The sequence below is a fragment of the Sorex araneus genome, chromosome 1 (assembly GCF_027595985.1).
Source record: "Sorex araneus isolate mSorAra2 chromosome 1, mSorAra2.pri, whole genome shotgun sequence".
Taxonomy (NCBI): domain Eukaryota; kingdom Metazoa; phylum Chordata; class Mammalia; order Eulipotyphla; family Soricidae; genus Sorex; species Sorex araneus.
The window spans coordinates 178,367,680-178,388,395 of record NC_073302.1 but is presented as its reverse complement, the minus strand read 5'-3'; the positions used below and the strand labels follow the sequence as shown (position 1 = coordinate 178,388,395).

The 20,716-nt window shown below is 37.7% G+C and overlaps 1 protein-coding gene across 1 annotated transcript in view; it reads left to right on the top strand.

The window, feature by feature from the left end:
• The window catches only part of FER (FER tyrosine kinase), a 445,847-nt gene that overhangs the window by 337,509 nt on the left and 87,622 nt on the right, over positions 1-20,716 (top strand). The window contains exon 17 of the mRNA XM_055144946.1: positions 1,319-1,442. Coding sequence (XP_055000921.1) covers positions 1,319-1,442 — 124 coding nt within the window. The remainder of the gene's footprint in view (positions 1-1,318; positions 1,443-20,716) is intronic.

Below are 20,716 nucleotides of genomic sequence, written 5' to 3'. Positions count from 1 at the left end.
TTTTCTAAAAGTCCGATCATTCAGTTATGATAAAAGCCCTAAATATTGCCAAAACTAATTAGAAATGACAGGATACCAAGTCAGTAAACATATGACAGTATGAAAATTAAGAAAGCATTTCCTATTTATAATTGCTTCAGAAAAACAAACAAACAAAAAACATGAGGCCAGAGTGATGGTAAGTGAGTAGAGCACTTGCCCTGCACACGATCGATCCATGTTTGATCCCTGGTTCCTATATAGTCCGCTGATCTTAGCTGGGGTGTGGGTATGGGCTCCCAATGCAACCCACAGTGAAACCAGCTCCTAGACTTTGTGAAGCAATGGTGCTTGCAGGAAGGACAGAGCAGTGGGTATGAAGGTAGAAGGATTTTTCTTTGATATGCTGGCACAGAAACTGATGGTGAATGTGGGGACCCCTGTATACATCCTGAGTTGTTAATCAACTATACCTCTATCACATCTCTAATGTGGGAAACTAGTGATTTTAAAAGGGGAGAAATTCTTAAATAAAATATTTTAAATAGAATTGATAAGAATTGGTATCCCATCAATATAAAATAAATATACTTAATTAGGGTTAAAAAATGTAAGATATCTCTACTATAACATCTAGATCAATGACTAAATCTTATCCAAACGTTGCTCTATTTTTATGTCTCCCACTACTGGCAGTGATAATACTGTGATTAATTTCAGTGTTTGGGGAACCATAGAAAGAATACAGGAGTTTGGACAGTCGCCTCCAGCGTGGCCAACTCTGGCAGCCCATAAGGGCCCCTGAGTCCCACCAGAAGTGATTCCTAAGAGCAGAACTAGTAATAAGCCCAGAGCACCGACAAGCGTGGCCTCAAAACCAAAAATGATAATAGTAATAATAATTTCAGTGTTTTAAAGCAACCACTATCTAATTAATAGTTTATTTTCCTTTTTTTAGCTCAATTATTATGTTACTTAGTATTAGAGGAATAAAATTTCTTAGAAAAATATAGCCAAGCAAATTTGTGAGAGGTAGTAACATTATTTATTGAGCAGTATACTATTTAAGCTCTAAAAATACTTAAATTGTATTTAGGAAAGTTATGAGTTTTGCTTTCTAATCAAATGTGAACCTTTTGTATTTTATTTTATTTGTACCTATATATATACATATATATGTGTGTGTGTATATATATACACATATATACATACATACATATATGCAAGAAAGTAGGCCAGATGTATAGTGCTTTGTCTCCTGCCAGATATTGCTAGCAGGTTTTATATGAGACCTTCATCTTGATTTTTTTTCTCGTTGTTCATCTGTTTATTCATTTAGGAGGTGATTTTCTCACCTTTCTGAGAAAGAAAAAGGATGAAATAAAACTCAAACAGTTGGTGAAATTTTCATTAGATGCTGCTTCTGGTATGGAATATCTTGAGAGTAAAAATTGCATACATCGGTAAGTAGAATATTCTCAAAGTACATATAAGTTTTATTAATAGACAACTGATTTTTTGCTATAATGTAGTAAATTTCATTCACAAGTGTTTTGTTTTGCATTCTGCTGGTTTCTGTATTTGGTGTGAAAGCATTCTCAAACATTATTTATGTAGCTATTGGCTCCCTTAAACCGTGGTGCTCCAGATGGAATTGCGACACTGACTGTGAAGCTCTTGCACTACTGGGCAGTAGTAATAGGTTTCTGAATGGTCAAACATGTAATGAGTATTCAGTGTTTTTTTTCTTAATTTTATTTTATTTCTACAAAGCTGTTCACAATAATTCATTACATTTAATATTCAAACACGAATCCACCACCATATTTCAAATGTTTACACCCCAAATCATGTCCCCCAAAGCTTGGTACATCAGTGGTGTAGAGTATGAGATTCGTGGCCGTGCAATTCAGGAATTCTGAAATTTAGAATATGATTGTACAGCAGATTCACTCATGGTTGGGGCCTATGTTGCTCTCTTCCCGGAGCTTTATTTCCGAGTTTTGGGATCATGGCCGTTGATGAGACTATATGGCACCATGGGCATTCCCTCTCCGAGTGAGCTTGGAGATCTCAGTCACGGGTCCCACATACCTGGGTGTTTCTGCAGGTTCCCTCGTGGGTGAGGCTGGGCCGGAGTGTATGGAGAGTGGCCATGAGTATGGCGGCGGTTGGGTTCCTGAGGTTTCGTCTGCCCGGGCTCTACTGGGGCGGGGAGGGGAACTCCAAGTATTTCGTGTTTCTGACAAACTCACTCATATTTACATTTCGTGAGCAAAAGAGGGCCATGAGTGGGAAAAAAATTTATAAAGCTCTCTGGTTTATTGTAACACTTGCATTCTTTCTGACCAGGGCTAGATACAACTACTATACAGAGATTTAACCACTAATTAAACTTTATTATAACCAGGATTAATGATGTAACCTAAAATGTACCACAATTAGTTAACGGCTAGTCTTATAGAAAAATGAGGTTGTTTTAAGTGTTATCTAATCTCCTTTTCCAAGAAAATTGCATGTAAAGGCATAGAAAAACATAATAGTGAAATAATTGATGACAGTGATTTGGCCAAGGGTGAAGAAATTTTAGTGTATTAGTTATTTCAAAGTAGATGTTAACAAATTACTAATACGTAAATGTAGAAAACTAGATTTGGACTGGTGAGTTCGTTTTAATGTTTTAGATTATGATTTTGTTACTTGGAGTTGAGAGTACTTTTCACTGCTGTCAGTAGAGCTTCAGAATCCTATGCAGAATTGACGTAAATTTTAGCTAAATAATAATTACTTTATGTGAGTAAAATACAGTGAGAAACTGAGGGAGTGTTAATTTACGGGAATAATGCATACAATTCACGCTGTCTGTTGAGATAAGGTACATCCTCAAATTAAGTTCATTGTGAACTTTAAATTTGCTTAGGTGTTGAACTAGCTGTATATTTTTCTCTGATGTTTTACATTTTGAAGACTTTGTCTTAGTATTCTGGTGAAATGGTATAATGTTATACTAGAACAAATTTACTTTCTAAAATTTTGTGGCAATAAACATTTTATATTTAATTCTCTTCAATATTTGCTTTCTTGGGTACTCAGCTTTATTCTGAAATTAAAATGATAGTTTATGTTTCAAATGTGACTCAGCAAGTGCATATGTTCTAAAATATATTTCATTGGGAAATCTTTATGCATCAGTAAACATAAAACAAAGCTACTGACATTACCTTTGTTCCATTTTGTATAAACACCAACTAACTCTATAGTAATTTTGGTGGGACTTACTTCTGACCATTTTCAGTGGCTCCTGCTGGCTCTTCTCAGGGGAACTCGTGGCACTGCTCAGGGGGTCATACGCAGTGCTGCACATCAAATCAGGTTCAGTTCATAAGGCCAGAGCCTTTATCCTGCACTATCTCTGACCCCTAAAATAGATTTTGTCAAAAGCTTAAAAGTCATTTGCAACTGAGCAGGTGTTTCAATGGCTGGAGCATACGCCTGGCACTGCGAGGCCTGGCATTTGAGCCCCTCCTGCCTTCCTTCAGTGCCCTGCTGGTCCCCAGAAATACTGGGATATAGCAGCATCACATCAAGATCCAGGCTTTGAGCCAGCTGGCCAGCTTGACCAACTATTGTCAGGGATGACCTCCAGGCCCCTAAGAATTGCTAAAAAATATTGAATTTATTTATACAAAATATCATTTGACAAAAGCATATTTTTTTGTTAAAAGTAACAGTAAGGGGTTTTGCATTTTATTAAGAGATAATATGTAATTTTATTAGGTGTTTAAGCTACTTGGTTATCATATTCTTTACTGTAATTATTTTCTCAGATTATTTTTAGATTATTAGACTGCAACTTTAAACTAGACATACTAAATACATATTATTGAAATTTATCAGTTAAAAATTGTATTCCTTAATATCTGATGTATTTTTGTGGGGGACATTTTTTAATTTCTTGATTTGTAGTAATTGAATATTCTTGCAAACTAATATTTTTAATAGCTGTATCAGGCCACAGCTTTCCTGGACATCGCCAACCCAGGTTTTATCCCTAGCATCGAGTGGGTACCCTGAGCCCTACAAGGTGTGAGTGATCTCTGAGAACAGAGTCAGAACTAAGTTTGGAGTACCACTAGGTGTGTGTGGCACAAGACCCAAAAAATGAAGAACTCTCATCAGCTGATCAAACCATTCTAAATCCTGAATGACTACAGGCTTTGAAAAGTTTTTCTCAGGCTGAAGAGATATTCAGCGGCAGGATGTTTTTCTCGCTTGGGGCCGACCTAGGTTCTATCCCTGGCACCCCATATGGTCCCCTGAGCAGCTTAGGTGTGGTCCCAAACAAACAAAAATTTATTTTAATGATTATATCATGGCAATCATTTTGAAATATTATTTTCCCTTTTTTCTTTTTCTTTTTCTTTCTTTTTTTTTTTTTTTTTGCACATTAAAAAGTTTGGAAGTCATCTCTTCCTGACCACATCTTTCACCATTTGCAGGTTGTCAATCTTTGCCGAGTGAGGTCTCCTGATTGAACTGAACCTCTTTAGTAGTGTCAGTGAGAACACATGGGACAACTAGGTTTTATCATCAGTTTGTAGAGCTGGAAGTAACTCTCTGTCGTGTGCTTTAGAAACGTTCCAGACTCATTGACAAAGTCCAGCGATCAATTAGCCACATCTGCCACTGACAAACATTAGTACACAAGCCTCAAATTTGTTCTCGTCCATGGATGTTTTCTTTATGTCTTTATTTCCATAAGTACTTTTAATTTTTTGGTATGGGCTTTCCTTACTAACCAGTATAGCAGCAATATAATATTTTTATATTATTTTGATTTCTTCTAAATTTTCTGCTGTTCTGTTTTCTTTTTACATCACAGATTCTGGGTGAATTTTGTCTCTCTAGCCAGTGTTCTGTTATTCCTTTGTAAACCTACACCAACATTCTTTTGAATAAATTTGTTTTTCTTTTCATTTTTAAACCTCACTAATACATGACATTATATTGAAAAAATAAGTTACCCTCTTTATTGAATTTTTTATAGATGTGAAATATTCCTTTATTCCTTTGGAAATATTTCTATTGTAGCAGTCATAATTGCAATGGAGTTAGTTGATTTACAGTTAAATATATAGCAAAGACAGTTTATATGCTCTTATTTATAAGCACATAAATATATATTACTCATATTTTTTTCATTGAAAAGCTTTCTGATGAAATATTTCAGAAGTAGTTAAAATAATCTAAACATGATAACATGATCAAAAGTTTCTTTTGGGTTTTCAAGTTATAAAGGTACCCATTTCCATTCTTCACATCCAATGTATGTATACACACACACATACATACATTTATGACCTACAAAGTTTATATCTTATAAATAAATATAAGAATTTTCAGTATGTTTCCAATATTGCAGAAACATGTTAGCCTTATCTTTTTTTAACTGATTATAGGTCAGTAAACTTTTTTACTGATTATAGATCACTGAAATGTTACAGTTGAAAATATTTATAATTGGCCATTCCCAAAATAGTATCCTAACTTTTGAGAGGCAGATTTCCTAACTATACTTTTGTTTTGCTGTTTTTGATTATTTTCAGATGAGTATTATACCATTATAGAAAAAGTTTGACAGCTATAAAGTAAAATCTATTAAATAAAAAAGAGAGAGAGAAGTTGCATTAAAGAAATGGCCTGCTTTTGGAAATGTTCCTGAATTTCCTTTTAAGTTTCCTTTTTGCTTTCAGTTTTTTAATTGATTGCATTTCCTTTATAATTATTCTATAACCAATGTGAAATTCTTTCTACTTTATATTAATATGTCAAGTACAATGAAAGGTTTAGAGTCTGCATTTTTACTCTAAGAATAGTACTAGACATGATTAATTTCTTTTAATTTAAAGAACTGATGTGGATGTAGAGCAATGTTACCCAAAATAGATGAAACCATTTCAAGAGGTTTAGAGGGCGTAACCGAAGGAAGGAGTAGTAGCTTTAAGTACACTGGGGGGTCATTCTTTGTTTAGTCAAAGGAGATAGAGTTTTAGGTGTTGGGGTGGAATCGTGAGTGGTGAGTGTTTTGTTTGTTTGTTTGTTAGTTTGTTTTCTTTAAGGGGTTGGTAGGAACTGGAGAGATAGTACAGTGGATTAGGCTCTTGCCTTGCATGAGGCTGACCTGGCTTCAGTTCCCAGCACCTCTTATGGTCTCCAAGCCCTGCCAGGAGTGATCCCTGAACACAGAGCTAGGAGTAAGCCCTGAGCGCTACTGGGTATAACTGCTGGAGATGACTCAAAAGAAGGAAAGGAAGAGATAAAGAAAGAGAAAGGAGTTTGGATAGTAGGCTGAATCAGTTGAGAGACCTCTGTTCCAGACTCCACTTGTTGAATCTCTACCTTGACCTCTGCTCCTTTGCTTAAGAAATGTCTCTTCTGGTCACTTAAGACAGAAGGTCAGGTAGTACATCATGTGATGACTCAGCTTATATTCAACATCTGCACTCTTTGGGGTCGTGAGTGACGCCAGAATAGGGTGCTGAGGCCTGTGAAATATAATCTTAGAGAAACATACCAAGGTGTGTCTGTTGCCTTTCTAAAAAACAGTTGCTGAAATGCAGCAGAATTATGTTATTGCTTCTCCATTTAAGTAGAGCTTGAAAATTTATTTTTCTTATTTTTCAGATGCCCCCTTCTGCTTTATCTGTTAATTAAAAAACACAGGATTAGCATACAAATGTGATCAACTCAGTTAGTTGACTCAGCACTTATGACTGATTTTCTTGTTCTAACATTTGATTACAATTTTGAATATATTAATTTGCACTTCTGTTTTTAGCTTCTAAACACATTTTGCTAAAATACATCAATGGCTGCTCAATAATTATAGTCTATTTCTTTGGGGCGGGGGCACTCCCAAGCATGCATAGGCCACCATTTCTCAATCATTTTACACCTGTGGACTGCAACCTGATACTAGTCTATAGACCAGCGTTGTAACTAATGAGACACGCCCCTGTTGTCAGCCTTTCTATACCTGCACACTGGCACCAGTCTAAGACAGTTAGTGTAAGAATTCTGAAGCCTGCTCCTGGGAGTTCACCACCAGCAGATACTGGTGAACGCTAGGTCCCAAGGATTCTGTGGTGCTGGGCAGGGTGCTGTGGTACCAAGGACTAGCTGGGTCACCCTAGCAATGCTCGGGAACCTCCTGAATACACCCAGAAATTCTTGGGTTACCTAAGTGCCTGCAGTCAAACTGGGATCAGCTGCATGCAAGGCATGTGCTTTTAACCCTTGAACTGTCTCAACTTGTCAACAAATATGGTCCTTCACTAGGTTAATCTTTTGGTTTTCTTTGTGATTATCATACAAAAGGTGTAACAAAGAATCTTGGCTAAAATATATTAGTCATACTATATTATTCAGTGTCATGATTTCCTATCACTATTTTCATTGAAGAGATTTTTTTCTTAAAGACACATGTATATTTTCTGTAATGAGTATTTTTTCTCTTCTTTTGGTATCAATTAGCATCTTGGGTTGAGTTAACTACCAACATTTCTAATTTCCTTCTTAGGAAAAACAAATAAGAAATTTGGTGTAAAGAGTCAGCAGACAGATGTTTTGATTTCTAGTTACAGATAGGAAAGTTACCCCCATGCTGTGATCAGGAAATCGGCACTATTCAGTAACAGAGTAAGAGTTCTTGAAATGAGAAGAGAGGGAAAGAAGGGAATTAAAGTTGGTACACTAAAGCTGCTATGCTGTTTGACTAAGATTGTTCTTGTTGCATAGAAACTGGAGCTGGAGAGAAAGCACAATAAGCAGAACACTTGTCTTGCATGTAACTAACCCAGTTTCAATCACCAGTACCCCAAGTGGTCTCTCTACTCCTGCCAGAAGTAAGCCCTGAGCACCACTTGCTGTGTCCCAGAAACAGGGAAAAGAAAAACAAAAAGGAAAAGGGAAAAAGTAAAGAAGCTACAGAAGAAAAGTCACAGAAAAATTATTTTGTCTTTATTATTTCCTTTTTCCAATTAGTTCCAGTAGGCACATTTGCAATTCAGAATATCAAAAGTGTTTTTTCATGGTAAACAAAAATAAATTACATTACTGTTTTTTCCTTAAGTCCTGTTTGATTATAAAGAACAAAAACCGCCTGAGTTTACTTGAGGAATAGGCAATTTATTTGAAGAAGTTAGAGTTATCTCACAGAATTCAGTCTAGAAGTTCAGTCTCAGGTGTCATTGTATCAGGAACTGGAGGCACTTAAAAACCGAGGTACCAACAGCTTCTTTCTTTCCCCTTTATTCATGTGCTCGCGCTTTGTTACTTCTGTGCTGCTGTTCTGCTTCTCCCTTGCTCTGAAAGTAGCAAACCTCTCCCCCAGCTTGCAAAGTCCTTAAGTGGAAGTTGAGTGAAGATAACCATTTGGTTCCAACATTTGTTAATAATGAATTAGCTTGGAGATCTAATTTCTAATTCTTAGAAGAAATTCATTGACCCCATTTTATATTAGGTATAATATAGCTATACCTAATATAATAATAGAGATTAGGCCTTGGTTTAATTTTTATTGTCTTTGACTAGAATATAAGCCACAAAAATATTTTATTTTGTTCATTACTGAATACAGCAATTGCCAGTACATTGTTGATACTCAGAATTATGGTAGTGAATAGGTAAATTAATGGTTATTTCTTTTTCTTTCAATATAAAATTAAGATGATCTTTATCCTGTGGAATGGATTTGGGTTAGGGAATGTTAGCTCCTGAGTAGGAATGAGGTATCACAAGGCCCTCTACTAGGAAATGTCCTACAAGCATGTCAAGGAGACCACCAGTTAGCAAAAAGAACGCAGAAATGTCCGTGCCACTATAAGATTAGATTAGATTATATGCTTATCCATCTATACAGAAATCTCTTACAGAAAATATGACTATATGTAGCAAGAGCAAATGCAGGATGTTGTTGTTACAGATATTTAAGAATTGTCCCATGCAAATATTATTCTAATTTACAGATTCATCAATTTTAAAAGATAAGTAAAATTAAACATGTATACATATTAAATTACAGATGTTTAAAAATTATGCCATGCAAATATTATCCTGATTCACACTCATCAATTTAGAAAGATAAGTAAAATTAAATGTGTGTATATATTAAGTATATAGAGGGTTCTTTATTATGCATACAGAATTCCTACTTTTGCCATATAGTTGAACACAATTTATTATTATTCTCTAGAGGTTGTTAGAATTCTAGTATATAATACCAATGTATCATCCTTGAAGGTTCTTAGAAAATTAAGAAAATTGAGAAAAATTAATCTTCTATAAAGATGAATGTCATGGAAAATGTGTCATTTATTTGCTATCACGTTTAGTATTCCTAAGCTGTTTACTTTTAACAACACTATAAAGATGATCCATATTATAATCACTGTCACTGTATCACTGTCATCCAATTGCTCATTGATTTGCTTGAGCAGGCACCAATAATGTCTCCATTCATCAACCCTGCCGCATTCAGGGTCAGGGGAATGAGGCCCATTATTATTACTGTTTGGGGCATATAGAATACGCCACAGGTAGCTTGCCAGGCTCTGCCTTGCAAGATTCTGCATCGCTGTCTTCCGGGAACTTTGTTTTATAGTCTCTGGATCTTGGTTGTTGATGAGATTACATGGCGCCGAGGGCAGTTTGTGGGTGTAACTGCCAAGCTACTGAAAAACTGGGGATCTGGATGGAGGAGGCCTAGTCCCCATCTAAGCAGACTTGGAGATCTCAGTCATGGGTCCCACATACCTTGGTTCCTCTGCCGGTTCCTTCATGCGTGAGGCTTAAAATATTATGAAATAATATAAAAACAGAGAAAATAGTTATGATACACAAATTTATAGTTTTTACTGATAATAACTATAGAAAGTAAGCATTTTCATATTTATGTTCTTAAATAGATATCTCAAGATTTATTGCACAGGTTTTGTCTTTTTGTAGAAAAGAAAATGGTTCAATTTTTTCTGAACTCTTTCCCAGTGAGTACTTATAGAAGAATTTGAAAAGCATTTGATAGATACATCAATGAATGGATATATGAATTAATAAGTAAATGAAATAGGTGTTTTTTATCTGTTGTCCAATACTCTAGCTGAATACTACTAGACAGAGAACTTTCTAGAAAAATAACATTAGTTTATCCATGTGTGTTAATATTCTACTATTCTGACTAACTCATCCTTCATAATATGCAAATGAAGAAGTAATAATATTTAGTGTCACATTTTATGGTACTTAATGGCATTTTAAAAATTCCTTGAACACCAGAGTGCCCGAAAACAGATGATTGGCTAAAGAAACTCTGGTATATTTACACAATGGAATACTATGTAGCTGTCAGAAAACATGAAGTCATGAAATTTGCATATAAGTGGATCAACATGGAAAGTATCATGCTGAGTGAAATGAGTCAGAAAGAAAGAGACAGACATAGAAAGATCACACTCATATGTGGAATATAAAGTAGCTGAAAGGTACAAGCTTACAATGTTGTGATTCCTGGCAGACATTTCACTAGACTTAGTTACTAAAATACAGAAATCCAAAACTATGCTGCTGCTAGTGCGACCTCCGGACCTCATATCTCTTCATTCTCAGCAATGGAAAACAAATTACCAAATGCTTTCTTTTCAGCAGATCGACTTTAGGGGGGAGAAACTCCAAATCAATAATAGTGAAATTTTTTTATTGAAATATTGAATGTAATCAAAGTAAAGTGAAAGTAAAGTGAAATTTACCAGTTACACATGCGGGGTGGGGGGTTGGGGAGGTGGGGGGAAGGGGGGAGGTATATTATGATTCTTGGTGGTGGAATATGTGCACTGGTGAAGGGACGGGTGTTTGAGCATTGTATAACTGAGACTTAAACCTGAAAGCTTTGTAACTTTCCACATGGTGAACTAATAAAATTAATAAAAAAAAAAAGTTTTAACAAAACCATAGCATTGAAACTATATTATTTAATTTTAAATAAATGTTTATTGGCATTTAAAAAAAAATTCCTTGAACAAGATCATTCCAGAATTTGAGTGAGACCTCACTGTTCTCAAAACATGGCTGTCTTCTTGGGATGTGGGTGGTGAAAAACGTACACTGGTGGAGTGATGGGTGTTCCATCATTGTATGACTGATTCTCAACTTTGTAACTCTATTTCACAGTGATACAATAAAAAAAAAAAGTAATGTGGAGTTCATCCCCAATTCAATCAGCTTAATCAATGGCTGAACAAATAGCAATACACCTACATTGTTTAAAAAAATAAAAAAGAGCATAGCCGTCCTCTAAGAGTTGTGTACGGAGAATAGCATCCTGTTTCAATTCAGTGGTATTTTTTTAAATTTTTTTTTTTTCTTTCATTGAGTCACCATGTGGAAAGTTACAAAGGGTTCAGGTTTAAGTCTCAGTTATACAATGCTCTAACACCCATCCCTTCACCACTGCACATATTACACCACCAAGAATCACAGTTTAGCTCCACCCCGCACCCCACCCCGCCTGTGTAACTGATAAATTTCACTTCACTTTCTCTTTACTTTGATTATATTCAATATTTCAACACAAAACTCACTATTATTGTTTGGAGTTTCTCCCCCTTAAAGTCGGACCTGCTGAAAAGGAAGCATTTGATAATTTGTTTTCCATTGCGGAGAATAAAGCGATATGAGGTCCAGTGCCGCACTAGCGGCCACACGGTTTTGAATTTCTGTATTTTAGTATTTTAGTAACTAAGTGCAGAGAAATATCTGCCAGAAATTGCATCATTGCAAACTTGTACTTCTCAGCTATATTATATTCCACATATGAGTGCAATCTTTCTATGTCTGTCTCTTTCTTTCTGACTCATTTCACTAAGCATAATACTTTCCATGTTGATCCACTTATATGCAAATTTCATGACTTCATGTTTTCTAACAGCTACATAGTATTCCATTGTGTAGATATACTAGAGTTTCTTTAGCCAGTCATCTGTTTTTGGGCACTCTGTTTTTTGCGAGATTGTGGCTATTGTAAACAGTACTGCAATGAATATAGAAATGCAGATGTCATCTCTACTATACCTTTTTGCCTCTCTGGGATATATTCCCAGGAGTGGTATTGCTGGGTCAAATGGAAGCTCAATTTCTGACTTTTTGAGAATCGTCCATATTGTTTTCCAAAAGGGCTGAACCAGTCGGCATTCCCACCAGCAGTGAAGGAGAGTCCCTTTCTCCCCACATCCACGCCAACACCGGTCGCTTTTGTTTTTTGGGATGTGGGCCAGTCTTTGCGATGTGACATGATATCTCATGGTTGATTTGATCTGCATTTCCCTGATGATTAGTGATGTCGAGCATTTTCTCATGTACCTCTCAGCCATTCGGATTTCTTCTTTGGGAAAGTTTCTGTTCATTTCATCACCCCATTCTTTGATCGGGTTGGCAGTTTTGTTCTTTTGGAGTTCAACCTGTGAATTGTATATTCTTGATATCAACCATTTATCGGATAGGTACTGCGTAAATATCCTTTCCCATTCTGTAGATTGTCTTTGTATTTTGGTCACTGTTTCTTTTGAGGTGCAGAAGCTTCTTAGTTTGAGATAGTCTTATTTATTTATCTCTGTTTTCACTTGTTTGGCCAGTGGCATGTCATCTTTGAAGATACCATTGGCTTCAATGTCGTGGAGGGTTTTGCCGACCTTGTCTTCAATGTACTTTAGGGAGTCTGGTCTAATGTTGAGGTCTTTAATCCATTTTGATCTGACTTTTGTACATGGTGATACTTGGAGGTCTAAGCCCATTTTTTTGCATGTAGCTGTCCAGTGTTGCCAGCTCAATTTGTTAAACATGCTTTCATGCTCCACTTCACATTTCTTACTCCCTTATCAAAGATTAGATGATTGTATATTTCGGGTCCTGTGTCAGAGTATTCAACCCTGTTCCACTGGTCTGCAGCTCTGCCTTTGTTCCAGTACCATGCTGTTTTAATGACTACCGCTTTGTAGTAGAGTTGGAAGTTGGGGAGCTTGATTCCTCCCATTTTCTTTTTGCCAAGAATTGCTTTAGCTATTCCTAGGGGCTTATTTTACTTTAGGCACCATGGTTTAAAAAACTGGTAATGTATGGTTTCATGCACAGAGTATTCCAGCACCACATCCTCTGCCAGTGTCGGCTTCCCTCTGCCATGCCCCAGAGTTTCTCTTCTTAGCTCCTCACCCTTACCAAAATGTAAGCTTCTTGCTGAAGACCAGTATCAGCTTCTATTGCATTTGGGCATTTGTTATTTCCCTACTGTATTTTTTGTTACCCCAAAAATGAGAGAGATCATTTTGTGCCTTTCCTCTCCTTCTGACTGATTTCATTTAGCATGAAACTCTCCAGATTCACTCATGTCACAGCAAATTGCATGATTTCATCTTTGCTTACAGATGAGTAATACCCCGTTGTGTGTATAACATACCACAGTTTCTTCTTTCAGCCATCTGTTTTTGGACACCTTTCTTATTTCCAGGTTTTTACTGCTGTGAATAATGCTGCAATAAGCATCAGTTCCTATTAAAATTGACATACACCGATATATTAATTTTAAGTAATGATTCAGTGTTTATATATAATAAATTGAAATAATCACAATATGTCTACTTAACATACATCATTTTACAGTCATAATTTTCCCTAAAATATTTTAAAGTATTTAAATATGAATTTTAGAACATCTCACAAAATATTTCAATATTAACTAAAAAGAATGTGTAATGCAAAAGATTACTGCATTTTTTAAAGTAATGGTTGTTCTTCCTATTCATTATGGTGTTGTCTTTTGTATATGCCATGTCTGGAAGTATAGACCTCTTCTTGGTAGTATGAAATATTTTATACTTTCATAAATAACTTTTGCTCACTGGATTCATCTTCCTGTCCTTTCTGATTCATCTGTCTAGTGTCCCAATGCAAGAAAGCATGATAATGGTCTAAATTCAGCCCATTGATACTAGAATGCAGTACTCACTCCATTAACACTTTTGTGAAGTTTACTCAGAGCATTGTGTAGGGGTCAGAGGCAGTTAACACTTTTGTGAAGTGAAGTTTACTCAGAGCATTGTGTAGGGATCAGAGGCAGGGTCACATTCAGGGATTGCATAAATGAAAAGTGCTTTATCTCTACCTGATTTTGATCTGCCATAGATCTGTCTATATACTTAGAACTTGTGAGACCTTAATTAAGCAGGTGGAAAGAACACAGAAAATATTTGCATTGTATATATTTTTCACATTTTTGAACATTAAAAAGAAAGAAAACCAGGGTATTTCAGAAAACACCTAGCATTACCAGATGAAAAGGTCTAAGAACCATTACTTTTCGAAAGTATCTGGTGATGAAGTTCTTTTTCCTATTCGGGCAACAGTAGGTTACTTAAATTTTTTGCTTTAAGCTCTTTTCTTTGAGTTACCCAGTTATTCTTCTGAAGTCATTTAAATATTGTTATCTAGTTCTTGTCATGTGCACAGCAGAAGTAAGGGCCTTCTTGAAGGTTGGAGGCATATTTTAATTCTCCCCTATCCCAATTCTACTGCATAGCACAGTGCCTGGCATAGGGTACACCTGAATTACTCATGCATCTAAGAATGAAATACAAACTGCTAAGGGATTTTAATTTTAATAGTTTTAAAGTATAAAATAAACCTGGTCTTTTCCAGTATTTATATGTTGATAATGATATTTGGCTAAAATTAGTAGTTTTCCTTATATGTGCCAAAGAGCATAATATATGCAAAATATTATTTAATGTTCCACCTGGGCCTGGGCAGGATTCTGACTTAGAGGCGTTCAGTCATAATCCGGAACCTTGCTACAGCCATGCTGGAGGCCCCTCTCCACATGTTCGGACAGGCCTCATGCATGAAGGTACCGGCAGAGGAACCCAGGTGTGTGTAATCCCATCAACGGCCAACATCCAGAGAGAGACTTAAAAGCAAGCTATAGCGGCCGCGTGATGTCTTTAGTCTACTTCTCCCTTTAGGAGAAACTGGCAATCTTCTGAGAGTTTCCTGCCCACATGGGACAGCCTTGCAATCTACCCATGGTGTATTCATATGCAAAATCCAGTAACAAGCTGGATCTCATTCCCCTGAACCTGAAGAGCCCCCAGTGCAACATCATTAGGAGGGCCGAGTCGAGATAGACTTCTAAGATCTCAGGGAAAGGACAAGATGAGATGTTACTGAGCCCGTCCGAGAAATCGGTGATTAATGGGATTTCATGATTTTCGTGATTGTTTAATGTTAAATTAGTAGTCAAATGAAAACCCATGAATACAATAACAAATAAAACAAGATATCAATACATATCATCAGAAATCTAAGAATAGTTTTTTCCCAGGTAATATTCCTGCTGTGCTTTTTAGTCTCGGTGGTGGGAGGTGCTGAGGTGGGAGGTGCTGAGGTGGGAGGTGCTGAGGTGCTGAGGTGAGAATCTGTTGCCTGTGCACACTGTGAGCCTTCTGTGACAGTGATGACTGTGCCTTGCCCACCTGCGATGCATGTTTCTCGAAGGTACAGGACTTGTCATGGGGTCGGTCCCATGGTCACACTCCTTTGTGATTTACCATCCATGTAAATGGTGAGCATTGATTATGCAGGATTAAGCTAAATAAATGGCATTGCTGTTTCTTTTAAGGGTTCTACTAATGAGTTTTTCATGTTCACATTCCATTGTGCAACATTGCTGACGCAAGTGCTTGGGTGAAGGCAAAGTGTTCCATAGATGGTCACATCCTTTTCTCACTCTTTCTGACTCAAATTTTGCTTTTAGATGATGCTCAAGACTTCTGTCTCTCCAGCTTCCCTCGTCTATATCTTTATCATCTGTCGTCTCTTATTATTCTCCAAAATGAATATCTTTTTTCCCCAACTTTCAGTAAGCTATATGATGGGCACCTTCCTTTGCCCACTTTCTTGAGGGCCTCCCAGCCATCCTGGAGGGCTCAGGATTCAGGGTGAGGAAATTTCAATGTTGGGTGAATGTGTGGTACTGAGGCTGGAACACCAGTAGGTCATAGTTCACTGTATCACTGTCATCCCGTTGCTCATCGATTTGCTTGAGTGGGCACCATTAACGTCTCCATTGTGAGATTTGTTGTTACTGCTTTTGGCATATTGAATATGCCATGGGTAGCTTGCCAGGCTCTGCCATGCGGGCGGGATATTCTCAGTAGCTTGCCGGGCTCTCTAAAGAGGGGTGGAGGGAGGTCATAGTTACTAATAATAGATTTAACTTGCATCATCTTAGGAGATACTTTTAAAGTATTTTATTTTCATTTCCTCAGACCATGACAGACCATAACAGCCACTAAATGCTTGCTGTTGTAATGTGGATCTTTTTTTCTAGCCTTTTATTAATTATTTTTTTAAATTTTTTAATTTATAAAGTAGTTCACATATTTGATTACATTTAATATTCAAATACCAATCCCACCACAATTACACTTTCCACCATCATATTTTGTATGTTTCCTTTCTGAACCCCAATCCCTGCCCCAAAGCAGAACTGAAATAATATATTTTGTATTTTTTGTCATGAAAAACTGCTGAAAATGCTACAGAAAAGTATCTGTAGAGGAAAGAGTGTGAAGATTATTATATTTCATCCAGGGACCATTAAGCCCTTCTATAAGAGATCACTAACATGTTCTTAAAAGCCTTGTGTGCTTTTTATATATGTATCTCTGTCACTGTCATCCCATTCATTGTTCATCGATTTTCTTGAGCAGGCACCAGTAACGTCTCCATTGTGAGACTTGTTGTTACTGTTTTTGGCATATTGTATACACCACGGGAAGCATGCCAGGCTCTGCAGTGAGGACGAGATATTCTCAGTATCTTGCCGGGCTCTCTGAGAGGAGTGGAGGAATCAAATCCGGGTCGGTTTGCCTGCATGCAAGGCAAACGCCCTACCCGCTGTGCTATCGCTCAATGTAGAAAAATACCTAAAGAGTAAACTACAAACTTCTAGGCTTTAAAAAATGGTTTCAACCAGACTCACAAATTAAGTGATTAGCTCAGGTTCACATACCTAATAGTAATAAATCTAGAAATCAAACTGATGTTTCCTAAAACTAAAATTCTATACATGATATTTCAACTGGCTTTATCAACCAAAAGTCTAGTCTTATGACAAAGATAGTTGAAAATGATCCTTTTGGATAGGACCTGCATGTTGAAAGTAGGTAGAGGTACAAACATGATAACCTCTAAGGGTCTGAGTTGCAGTTGCGAACTATAACTGCCAAAGGGAGAGATAATAGAGATAGAGAGAGAAAGAGAGAAAGAGAGACAGAAAGACAGAGACAAAGACAGAGACAGAGAGATAGAGACAGAGACAGAGAGACAGAGATAGAGACATACACAGTAACAGAGACAGAGATAGAGAAAGAAAGTACCTGCCATAGAACCATATGGAAGGGTGGTAGGAGGAAACCTGGGGTCATTGGTGGTGGCAAATGTACGCTGGTGGAGGATGGGAGTTGTATCATTTTATGACTGAAACCTGATCATGAACAGCTTTGTTACTGTTTATCTCATGGTGACTAAATTAAAGAATAAAATTTTTTAAAAAGTCTAAAAATAAAAAAATAAAAAAAAATAAAAATGGTTTCAAGTTTAGTTTTTAGTTTACAGGGATATTTTAAGATGCGAAATATTCACCTAAACTGCACCCAATTTACTTCTCTGCTCTGGTTATCAGGAACCCAGGCTGATTGTTATATATACATATATATATATGTATATATATATGTATGTATATATATGTATGTATATATATATCTGTAAAAAAAAAGGGGGGGATATATTTTCCCTCTAAGATTGGTTGCTTCCTACTTTGAACACTACTAAATTTGGTGCCATAATCTTGCAATAAGTGTGGGGTGTGTGGTTTGAAGTATCACGCAGCCACAAATGTGGTCGTGTGGTCCAGGAGTAGATTCACTCATGTGTGAGACTCTGGCTGAGCATGTGAAGAGCGGCTGTGAGCATGGTGGCACTGGGTTCTCGAGGTTTTCAGCTGCCAGGGCTGAGTCCCTTGGGGTGGAGAGTGGTCTCACCTGCTACCCTCCAGGGCTCCCCAGGTGAAGCGTGAAGCAGCCTAGCGTGGGGTCCGGCAGCATGGTTATGGTGAGTGTCATGTTATGCTCCCTTCCAGAGAGGACATGCGATCTGGATGGTGGCTGAGGGCAGCCATTAAGTCCTTCTATAACCAGCCAGAGGTGGCTTATGGGCATGACTGCTGAGTTGCCGGAGACGGGAGGGATACGGCTTTTTCTAACCTTTTTAAAAGTAAATTTCAAACAGGGTCAGGATGCGTGATTGAGAGGGCTGGAGGTCACTGCAGGCCCAGGACACAGGAGCCCCTTGTGGCCTCAGGTGGAAAGGTGGGGAGGGACTGAGCGATTCTGTATCAAGATGCTCTCCGGGCTTGTGCTAGGCCCTCCTGGCCCAGGACAGTGACAGGGGCAGGAGACGAGGAATGCTCCCTTGGAGGGACAGCTTGGGGAGGCAAGAGAGGTAAGGTGGGCAAAGAATTTGCTTACAAAGATCTGAACTGAAATATGCTCATGTGGGTGATTTAGCTTTGAGGCTGATCCTATATATTTTGGACTCAGGCAAAATAATTTCTCTCAAGAGAAAGATTGGCACAAATCCTAAAAGGATGTTTGCTTTCTGATACGTGCCTACACTCTAGGTGATGCTAAGAGAGCTACTGTTGATACAGACGATGTATGGTTGGTGGTCCCGTCTCATCTCTCCTTCCCCACGATACTTGTTTTTGAGTATTGCAAGGCAAAGGAATCAGACACCTTTGCAACTGACCAAGCCATGTTCTGACCCTGGCTTGCCTCCTGACAGATACTGCTTGACTGCTTCAAACTGTAGACTTGAGTGTTGGCAAAATAAAAAGCATCTACTTCAGGATGAGTAACAGCTTGGTGGTTAGTTGTCAATTCAGTTACTACAGACCAAGTAGCCCAACACTGGGCACATCAGCTCCATAAACAGTCTGTTCCACTAAGTTGGGGCCTCTAGTGTCTCATAGGACAAAAGCGTAAGGTACAGGTGTTCAGTTCACATGCCCTAACTGTAAAAGCACTGATTATTGCAACGCCAGAAATTCAGAAATTCTTACTAATCTACCATTAGTTAGGTCCAGAAACATACTTGGTATGTCATCACAGTATACTGCCAGTGAATCAACAAACGCATTGAAACGTAAGCATGAAAATACTAAAAACGATGATGACTAAGGTAATTTGTCATTTGGCCTTTGTTGTGGTTGGCAGCAGAGGCCCCCCACCTGTGCTCAGGGCTTCTCCTGGTTCTGTGCTCAGCGATCACTCCTGACAGTGCCAGGGTTTTGACCAGGGTCAGCCGCATGCAAAGAAAGCACATACCTCATGCGCTGTTTCTCTGGGCCCTATAATCTAACTTCGATGCATGGATCATGTATACTTTGTCTTGAGTTTATTGCATTTAATCAAAACTGCATGCTGGATTTTTTCAAGTTCTGTTTTAAAAAAACATAGTATTTAGTGAGTAAATTTCCCTACCATACTATTCCATACTGTGTTTTTCATGGTAGGTTTAGGAATGGGTGTGGAGAGCACACTTCACACTTCACACTTGCATTTCCCTCTGGAGATGTACACTCTCATCCTTTCCGGTCCATTCAAAAAAAAAAAAAATTAGATCGAATCACCGTGAGATACACAGTTACAAAGTTGTTCATGATCTAGTTTCAGTCATACCATGTTGCAATACCCATCTCTTCACCAGTGTGTATTTTCTGCCACCAATGCCCCCAGTTTCCCACCCGTCCTGCCTCCCTCGCCCCCTGCCAGCCTGCCTCCAGAGAACACCCATTTTTTCTCTTTTCCCCCACTTTTTTACTTTTAGTGAAACAGTATTGCCCTGGTAATACTGTTCCTGAAAGGATATCACGCATAGCACTTTATCTCCTTCCGGCACCCAGTTCGTGTGCAAAGTGAATGTTTCCAACTATTATTGTCGTTGCCATGCTGATCCCTTCTCTATCCTAACTGCATTCCTCTCCCTCCAACCCCTTGGCAAGCTTGCTACTATGGACCAGTCCTCCTGGCCCTAGTTTCTATTGTCTTTAAATACTAGTCTCATACTGTTGTTTTTTATATCCCGAAAACGGGTGCAATCACTCTATGTCTGTCCCTCTCTCTCTAACTCATTTCACCGACCTTTGAAAATTAAAGTTTTCCAGGGGTAGGGGTAGTACTGGGGTTAAGGAGCCTTCCTTGCTTGCAGACTGTTGAGGTTCTATGCCTCCACTGCATATTCCCCCCAAGACCTGGGGTGTACCTGGAACTGAGAATAAGGTCTGTAAGCCAGGTGTACTGCTAAAGCCAAAATAAATGAATAATAAATTTTCAATTATCACAAAACAGAAAATTTAGAAGACCATCAGTTAGGTTAAATATTCTCTAAGATATAGTGAAAATATGAAAACAATTTTTAAAAATTTATAAAATAGTAGAATGAGTATGGTTCATAGCTATAAATCAGTTTATTAAGTTACAAATTGAAACCAGATATTTTCCAAGTAGTACAGCCATACATATAACCCTGCCTAGGCAGGGTTAAGTAGTAAAGGCTTGTTTAGACTTAACAAAAT